Here is a 10,266-nt window from a genome sequence, read left to right as displayed (position 1 = left end):
CAATCTAGCCCACAATTGTGATAAATATGATCAATTTCCATCGAATCACCGTCACACAGATTAATATCCCGGGACCATGAATCCCGGGTTGTCTGTCCCATCCCTACAGGGGACGCTTACATAATTTATGTTCTCTATTAGCCGTGCTTGCAGTAATATCGCGTCGCTTAGCGTTCAACTTGCGTTATGAATAGCACATTTTGTTTAACAGCAAATGAAATGTTGATATTCACTGAGTTTCACTTGCAAATGAGATTTTGTTGTTGATTAATGAGTTTTATGTACTGTTGCCAGTTAAGCCCTTCTCCCATTACGATACGCCCGCGCGACTCTAGTCTCGGAGACTAGTCGCCACTAAGTATCTCACATACATTTTGTATGGAGACTCTCACATTACGATACTGGTAGTCTCCATACAAATGTATGTGAGATACTTAGTGGCGACTAGTCTCCGAGACTAGAGTCGCGCGGGCGTATCGTAATGGGAGAAGGGCTTTATAGTGACTGTAACTTAGATATTACTGGATTGCTACTTGTCTTATTAATACTGACTTTGGATCTGTAGCAGTTGTAAGACGGAGGTGCAACTTATGTGCTTCCTTCCTTCAAATAATTTTTCCTATTTAAATCTGTCAAGACTGTTCTGTTGTAGGAAATCTATGAAATTAGAGTTGTATTGATATGAACTATAAATTAGTAACAGAAGTAGAACTCTGCTTTCGAAATGTGTTCGGAGTGCGACATTTTTTTGCACAGGTTGAAGGCTTGAGTGGTATAAATACACTTCTATTATTATAAGTCTTAAGAGAAAAAATAAATTTTATAGTAGATCGATGGATCTGGTCACCATGGGTATAGGATACAAGTAGAATTTCGTCAGTCGTTTTCTATTAGTCTGTTACCATGCAAATAGAGAGAAATAAAAAAATCTACGTCAATATCCCTTTGTTAGCGTATTACAAGAAATTTGTGTTTGATGTTTTTCGTTCGGGGTGTAATCCATTAAGATTGGTCCCTTTGATCGGATTTATTTCAATACAAAATGTTTCTAGGCTTCCCTGATCGGCTTAGTATTTATTTTTAGATAAAGGCGACAATTTTTTGTGATAGAATACAGTTTTTCGTTAAAAAATACCTTCTAGTGAATCAGAACTGGAAATCTATTTTTTTTGTTCTGTTTATTTGAACAGTAAATATTAATTACAAGCATGATTACTTTTATCCTAACTTCAAAGGAAAAAAAATAAAAATGAAGGTGTTTTTCAGGTCCACATTATTATTTAAAAGTCCATTTATAATTTCAACACCAACGCAAACCAAAACACGACCGACATACTCCCTAAAACAACATGAATTTAATGAATGAACGCGACATGCCTCTGTATTAAAACACCACAAAGAGAGTTATGTCCATCTCCCCGCAAAAAGGCATTACACGCATATATTCCACAAACAGCCAACATTTAACATATTCAATACGCATTCAAATGCAAATGGCGGTGAAATTTTTTCTAACAAGCGTAAAAATTTAAATACAAGCAAAACGTAAGAAACTCGAAAGTTACACAAAAGAACATAATAATTATTTCCTAACACGTAAATTAGTCACAGAAAAGGAAAACTCGACACGGTTTCCTTTAACTTATGAAAACAATGAACGAACTTTCTTCGAGGAAAGAATTTACTAATGCCACAAAGCAAACCCATACTTATTTATTAAAAGGAGCGCGGACCGCACAGTTCGGTGTCCGGGAAAATATCAAATATATTTCAAACTCGCCGTAAAGTTGAAAAGTCAAACAGTGCTCATACCCGCGGCTTATTGAACAAAACTTTTTCGACTGAATTTCTGTAAAAAACGTGACAGCTATCAAAAAATCGCGGGAAGTTTTCACAGATAATAGATTTGTCGAATGTCAGATCGCACAGATTAAAAATAAATAGATTCCCGCTAAAATGATGAAGAAAATGATTGTTATTTTATCGTTATTGGTGTGCTGTTATTGTTTGGAGAATAACGAACAATTACCAGAGGAAGGGAGGGCGAAGAAGAAAAAATCTAACTTAAGACTTTTGGGTGAGTAGTTTATTTAATTGATGTATTTTTACGAACCAAGAAAGGGTCTCGGAAATGGGAAAATGATGTATTTCGGAGGACAGAATACCCGGATTGCTATGAAATTTAGCTTGGTAAGGGTGGGAATTAATTGGTACAACTGTGATAGCATTCAGTGTTGTTTCAGTCCCAGATAGGTAATCGGTAGGTAGGCATCTTGGCTGGTGTTTATCTTAGTGGTTCGATAGCGAAGTGCGCCGGTATCTATATATTATATAGTAAACCTCAATGTTAGTCCTTGAACGAAATGCAGAGAAGTAATATTTGAACTTAATACTTTCTTGCGGGCGGGCTCTTGTATAATAAAAGGAGAAAGATTTCATTACAGATGAAATAAGAAAACGCGTAATGATGCTCTATAAAAAAACATATACTTACAAAAATTGCTATTGTTTTTTGAGTTTTTGTCTTGAATAAATTCTTCCTAGATTTTATCAGTTTGGTCCCTCAGTATTGAAAATAAGTTTCTACTAGGATCTAGGTTCTAGCCTTTGCTTAGTTAACTACCTACATACACAAGGGAATACTATTAACGTCCGCCAGATCTTTCTTACCAGTACATTTTAACTGAACTAATTAAGTTAACAGTGATAGAAGCTAAGGAGAATTTTAACTTTAAAAGTAGAGAAAAAGGAGAGTTAACTACCAAAAATTCACAGATGGCTTGTATTTATCCTCCACGAGCTATTGTTGCCTTCTTTCTCTCGATTATCTTTACTAACTGGGTGTATGAAATACTCCCTGCGGAAGGCTGTCTTCAATCTCCGTCAGTTTTATGTAATAGGGGGCGAACCTATACACTAGGAAACGAAACTTATATATACAAATTAAACTGCCTATGAATATATCTACACTGTACGTTCCAATTTAGGTTAATTTAATTGAAACCTCAATTCTATTTTGGATATACAGAACACATAGACGAACAGGGCAAAGAATTAAACCGTATAATCACGAGTTCCATAATGAACCAATAGAGCCTAGTCAGTTTACTGAGCCTGATTACGTCATCTATTAATACACGAACAAACATCCCGATTCACTCTGTTCTACAGTTGGGAGCCTAAATATATATAATGTTGTATATAGTGGGTAAAGTAGTTTACATTTTAAGTCATCCTGTATTATGTCGTTCATTCATAAATCTTTGTTTTATAATACTTTGTACTTAAATATTTATAGTATACAAAACAAGAAAAAATCTGCTGCATAAAACGCCGGTGTAATAAAGTCTATGTATTTTCCTTTTTGACTGGGTCTGCAGCAATTGACATAGGTTTTGTAAAATATCATAGGTTTTTAAACACTCCCACTTTGCTGTTCAATTAAAACTACTGTTATAGTCATTGGTTGCAAGTCACAACAAATATTGACATATCTGGGGATAATTCAATTAAATATAGCCTTACAATCACTATACTTTTTCAGTTTGAAAAACACAACAATAATTTCATCAATATATTTATTTATTTTATTTTATTTTATTTTAAATAGTGTAAAGTATCATTGTTCGTTTTCCAATGTTTCAGAGTATTGTAACACTCTGCTCGCGACTGTACTTAACCCAATGTGAACGTCAAACCCTCGTGCCAATAACAAATAACTATTCCCGTTAATTAAGATTAACTGGAGCTTATCTAAAACGATATTACTACTCACAGATACAATTTAACTAATGGAAATCCTACTACTACTCGTATTATGAACCAGATAGTTTAGTATGTATGTATGTATTGTATGTTTATAAGTACATACAATTCTAGTAGAAGTACAAGTATGTATGGCAATGTTTCTTAAATTGCGCCTAGATAGTGGGGAATTTTGTCTACTAGACTAGGATATTTTTTAATAAAAAATTAATCAGCGCCTCTAGCGAATTTTTCATGAACTATTTTCTTTATGTCATTTTAAATTCAAACTTTCGTTAGCCGATAGTACCGACTAGGCGACTAGATTAAAAGCCACGTTAGAGTTGCCACCAGTTACGTGAAAAAATTGCGCTTCTATTAGGGACCGGCACTGCATACCGTTGAAATACTGTTAGATATATTTTGACATAACATGAACTATGTATTTTTGTTTATATTGCATGGTGCAAAGCATGCATATACATTCGCACTATTACCTGTATTCATCAGTACCGAATGGAATTTTATGAGATTTCTTACACCGATACTAGACTAGATTAGGATATAATCTTATTGACGCCAAGACTGATTTTTATGCGAAAGAAGTCGCGGGCAAAAGCTAGTTAACTATACACGACTTGATATTTAGTCTTTAGTATTCGGTGTACTTCCCGAAATCATTGCCAATGAAAAATTACCTCTTGCTAATGGCCTTAAGGTTGAATCTCCACTGCAGTTGTGCACTATTGTTTTCCATTGTATTACGAGTATTGGAAAACTATAGATTGCTCGTAGTTGGTTGTTTTAAGCACCCGCTTAGTAAAACAAGTTCGGCTGAAAAGTTGCATGTACTCAATGAATAGTACAGGCAGTTTATGTACCTGATTATGAAAGGAAATTAAAAATGAAGTTGAAAAGCTGGTTTGAAAAATGTGATTAAGATTGCCATAACAAAAAAAGAACATTTTTTTATTGTTTTTAGTAAGTACCATGGATAAAATATAGCGTGATCCACAATTAGTATTTCATAATATGTGTACTAGTGCTTTGCTTTAGTTGTATACGACTTCAATAATTGTTTAAACCATGATAATCAATGTAAAATTTACACAATATCATTCCAACGTCTAAACACGGGTATCTTTGCCAACTTAAGTCCACCACTCTTATCAAGTGACATTGAGACTGAGGCTTTCTTCATTAACTAAAATGTAAATGTTTTCCTTTATCGTTATATCATCATCAGCTTTGTTTCTCTACTACAAGGCACGAACCGCCTGCGGAACAACTAATTATTTTTATTCGCAGAAAATATGGTACAAAAGTTGATTATCAAAACAATACAGTATCACATATTTTGTCATTAAGACATGCAAATATTAGGCATTAAACATTATGTAAAACTAAAACTAAAATGAATATATTCTAAATATTTTTAAACTTATTTACCTTCTGTGTCACCTTTGCAGCAAGTGATCATTTATTTCTGATACCTTAGACGTCTTAGGCAAAAATAACACCACTAAAAGCTAGATTAAATTCAAAACACGAGTTCTAATATCTTCAGCGTCAGCCACTCCAGGCTTGTTGTCTAAAACAATATTAATGAACAAAACTAGCAGACCACGTAACTTAAAATAATTTCAATTTTCCGACATCACTTATTAAGTAAAACTATTATACGCCGATAACTTTGTATAGAGCCTTAGCATGCAGGTTTTTGTTGTTCAATGGTAGAGGCTTGGTGACTAAAACCACTGCGCCATGGTATGTAGAGCAAGGTATGTAGAGCATATTTTAAACCATTACTGTCCCATTGCTGGACAAGAGCCTCCTCCCGAATTGAGGAACTTTACTTTTTTTTACTTTTTACACCAGGTTGGCCATGGCCATGCCCTCAAGAAATTGGGTGAATTTTTTTTAGGAGTGCAAGTTTTTATACCAATGTTTTCCTTCACCATTGGATCGAGTGATAATGATTTGTAGTACTAATACAAAACATGATCCTGGTGAACTATCCAACAACTTTTCATTTGAACTTTTTTTGAACGGGAAACTGGCTCTTAATTTCGTTTACCTCCGCGCAACTGGCATAGTTACCAGGCTCTCTACTAAGTTGTTGTACTATAAAACAAATTTGTTAGGACCGCTCATAGTTCTTTGTTACTTTCAGACAGTTTAGGAAACTAATTTGTTAAATTTCTATATAGTTTCGTGTCTGTTTAGTTTCAAAGTTTTAGTATATTAATTCTGTGAACATATTTTTGATATGATTACATTTTATAGTTGAAGTAATTTGATAATATTTTTATAGTCTTACCATGTTTTCTGATGACAATGTACTATGAACTTAATTGCTTGCTTTGTTACTGTAGAAAATATATAAGGAGATGCCGTGGTTTATACAGTAGATATTCAATTTAGCTTCCTGTTTCCTATCATAGCACTAACACAATCTTACTTTTAATTTGATAGGGTTTTGCCATACTTGTCTTTATTTTTTGAGTTGTCCATCAATGCATTCTGTATAAAAGGGACTAGACAAACAACCGAACAAGACTAGTAGTGACTATTCAGTATCGGCGGGCTGACTATCACACAACCATATTTCTCGACTCTATTTCAGGAAATGACTGCCGACTAAAACTAATAATATCTTTCTTTTGTTCCAGCCATTGCAGCATTAGTAGTGCTAACAAAAATAGCAGTAGCAAAAGTTGCATCATTCTTCTTCTTCGTGGCCTTCTTTCAAAAGCTGTTCTACCTCGGCGGTATACTCCTCAACTCCTTCTTGAAGAACCAGGGTCCACCTGCTGCCCCCCCTCAAACGATGTACGGAACCCCTCAGGAGTATAATACTGTGGGGTACAGCTATGAGGCTCCTGACCATGAGCCGTTCCAAGCACCAGAATTGCCGAGCATAGCTGACTTTAGCAACGGGGTGAAGTGGCTGTTTAATAAGCAACAGTAATGATGGGTGAGCGTGAATGGAGTGTTTTGTATGAATGGGTTTTGAATGGTTATGATGTATGTTTAAGGAAGTTCTGAAAAAGTGGGGATTGGAAATGGTGGTGGTACTATTTAGTACAGTGATTCCTGTACTAAAGATTTGGATTAGTCTATTATTTATTTGTGTTACGAAATGTTTTATTCTTCTGTTTTCTATGGTACTTTTACTGGTGAGAAAAGTTGTTTCTTGTAAAATAATAGTTTTATGCTTTTGGGCATCATCTGATAACAAAAATGTATTACATGTTAGCTCATGTTACTGTATTTTTTTTTATGAGTAACATGATTTTATAATATCAAAAATACTATGATACTTATCCTGTAAATTATTACTTAGCTATCCTTAATAATAAGTTTTCGTAGTAATGTTTCTTTGTCGCTACTATCTTAATAATTAACAGTAAGAGATTTTCCTCGTATATTTCTTTCGCATCTAAACGACTTCCTCTCTGACCTGTTAATGAATCCACGGACTGAATGTAATTTAATTTTAATCAGTGCCAGTTTTGTATTTAAGATTATTTAATAAATTATTTATTTTGTCTCCCGTTGTTTGAATTTGTTACACGTGCAAGCGTAATTACTTTTTGTTGAGTCCTTGTTCTGATTTGATGGAATACGTCCTAATTTGTTATTATGAAAACAAATTAATAAGTTATCAACTTACTTGAATACTACTTTGATACTAAGTAAGTGTTTTTTTTAATCAACTGTTTGTTATTGGTGCAATAAACTATAATACTTATTAAGAAAAATTAAAATTTGAGAATTTACATATTCTTGTCGTTATCATTAAAAAATATCTGATCAATTTTGGATCAGAGAATTATGAGAAAATCGCAGATATACAATATAACATCCATTAATGTTGCCAGATATGGTTTCCAAACTCACAATTACTGGATCTATTCCCACTTAAAAGACTTACAGATCTTACTTCAAACTTTTTTTTAAACTTGCTTTCTTGCACCATGTCTTTACACAAAACACCCAGAACATAAAATCAAAGCCATTAATTTAATAATTCGATATACCTAAAACAGTTTTCAATATCTTCACCAGTACGAAAATATCCAAGTGAGTAACAATAACTTTATTCGAACTTCTAATAAAAGGAGTCCACAATTTAAAGTACGAAGTGAATTTCACGAAAGAGTTAACCCAATTACTGTAATTCAAAGTTATTATGTAGTAAAGTAAATTCAGTCTAAATGTTAATTACAATTGTTTCCTCACAATTGACTAGAATACTGTTGAATGTGGAACACAAAATCACTTAAAACAGAAGGTTTGGATGGTTTTTGTATTGTACTGAAATCATATTTGGTCAGTTGTGCCTACATTATTAATTACAAGGACGTTAATTTTACTTTTTTCCTGCTTTAAGGTAAACTTTAAAGATTTTATAAACATGAAGATTTAAACCTTAATAAACTTAAACCCGGAATACTTACTGCCGCGCAGTCGCACGCTGTAGCCGCAGACATTAGCTTAAGGTGAACTTAAATACCGAAAAATAAATACGAATAAATCTTTGTTTATTTTATTTGACAGCCATTAACAGGTCTATTTATTTATATTTCCTTAACATGATACTTGACTTCTGTACTGAAACTTTTTGTAAAAGGTTAATAGAGCCAATAATAGTTTTAAAGGGACGATTTCGGAGTACTACGGAAAACTGTCAATTCATTATTTTCAAAAAGACCTTACTCTGAGAATTAGTTAGGATTTCTATTTTAATACTTTAGGGTATTATTTTACTGAATATTAAATTTGTAGGTTATAGGGAAGCTTTGTAGAGATTGTGTTATTTGTATACATGCTTTGAGGGAAGTAGAATGTTTTAATAAATTGATGTTATTCATTATTATACCAAGATAAAGAATACTTCAACTGCTGAGAACAATCTTTACTAATATCGTTAAGATAGAAGTAGCTTAATCCCATTTTAACGATTAAACTACTACCCTGATGGAGCTGAAAGGTGTAATGAACATGATCATGACAGAAAATTTCTCACAGCAAAGCAGTCGACAAACTAGCAATTTGAAAAAGTATCGCGCCATAGTATCTCACTACATAATAATATTAAAAGAAAATACTTGTTATAATCAGCATTAATGGATTTGAATCACATTGACTAAAGGCCTCTGATAGATAGACTGAAAGAGATTAAGAAGTAAAATTATACATATAAAAGGCGCCCAAAGCCAGTTACGCTCACCAGTCGGTAAACGATCTGTGGGTTAAGCAACCCTTGGCGCGGTCATTCTATAGATGGGTGACCGCATAGTGGTATTTGAGCTGGGCGTCTCCGTGCTTCGGAGGGCACGTAAAAAGTCGGTCCCGGCTGTTGTCTACTAAGATAACAGTCGTTAAGCCATGTTAAAGGCCTCTCGGGCGGCTTGAACAACTTCAACACCAGGTTGGCCACTAACCATACGACAAACAAACAACTATATAAAAGGTTACAAAAAGCATGATACTAAATTAGAGACATCTCTATTGAACCTGGTGCTTAAAATACCAAATTTTAATGCGCGTTCAATACAGTGTACAACACATAATAATTATAGCTTCAGTGATAACACAGTATCAAGCTCATTATTGTTTCAGTAACACTGAAACAAAAGGCTTAATTAAAAGTATTACAGTTGTCAGATATGACGTTACAAAGTTTGTATTACAAAACTATGTGCAAACGGGTTCGACACTAAATATCTATTGCTCCATTTTGTATAGAGATCCACGGAATTAAGCTGGTAGGATAAGAAATGTAAATATAAGTTTCAATATAGATTTTTAAATTTTTTTCTTGAAAGATGTGCGTAATGTGTACTTTATCAAAACTTTTAATGGTTTTTGTACCAGATAAATTCGCGGTTTTACCTTCTTTGTAAAAATAAAGCTTTTCTTTCCTATTTTGCATGTCTTAAACACTACTTAACACTTATTATTATTATTATTTTTAACACTTTATTTTATGGTAATAATTATGGTAAGTTTAAATACTTTTTTGTTGATCAAGGAAAAACGGCCCCTTATTATATTAGTTAACAATATTATCTACCTAGGACTCGACCCAAGCAACAAAAATAGTTATATGCTTATAAAGTAACATTAAAAAAGAAATTTCAAAGAAAAATAAAACAATTCTGCAGCAAACAAACTAGGACAGCAAAAAATGGCTTCAGAACTAAAAAATATTACTTTTATGTTCATCAACTTTACGAACTGCCGTTAAACAATTCGCCAAGTTTATTTTAGTTGTAAAGAGAATTGTCGGTCCGATACAAGAAGAAGTTTTGAAGCAAAGCTGCAAGAGCCGCCGCTACTTTCGTTATTGGAATGAAAACTAAGTTTTATTGAACAGTATGCTACAATAATCCTTTATTGAACAAGTTATTGGAAGTATTAAATAGTACTCGAGTTGGTAACAATTGCATTTAGTTTGAAGAAAATAATAAATCAAGACGAATTAATTTACTTTAGCTCTTACGTAATTTTATA

At 33.3% G+C, this 10,266-nt stretch overlaps 1 protein-coding gene across 1 annotated transcript; it reads left to right on the top strand.

Annotated features, from left to right (window-relative positions):
- The first annotated feature begins 1,757 nt into the window (after positions 1–1,757).
- Positions 1,758–7,251, top strand: LOC142981575 (uncharacterized). Its single transcript, XM_076127619.1, has 2 exons — positions 1,758–2,077; positions 6,417–7,251. Exons 1-2 carry the CDS (start codon positions 1,957–1,959, stop codon positions 6,713–6,715), a joined length of 420 nt encoding a protein of 139 aa, XP_075983734.1. The 5' UTR covers positions 1,758–1,956; the 3' UTR covers positions 6,716–7,251.
- The last annotated feature ends 3,015 nt before the right edge of the window (positions 7,252–10,266 follow it).

The sequence above is a fragment of the Anticarsia gemmatalis genome, chromosome 1, assembly GCF_050436995.1.
Source record: "Anticarsia gemmatalis isolate Benzon Research Colony breed Stoneville strain chromosome 1, ilAntGemm2 primary, whole genome shotgun sequence".
NCBI classification, from domain to species: domain Eukaryota; kingdom Metazoa; phylum Arthropoda; class Insecta; order Lepidoptera; family Erebidae; genus Anticarsia; species Anticarsia gemmatalis.
The sequence above is the reverse complement of the archived record's forward strand: the minus strand, read 5'-3'. Positions and strand labels throughout refer to the sequence as shown.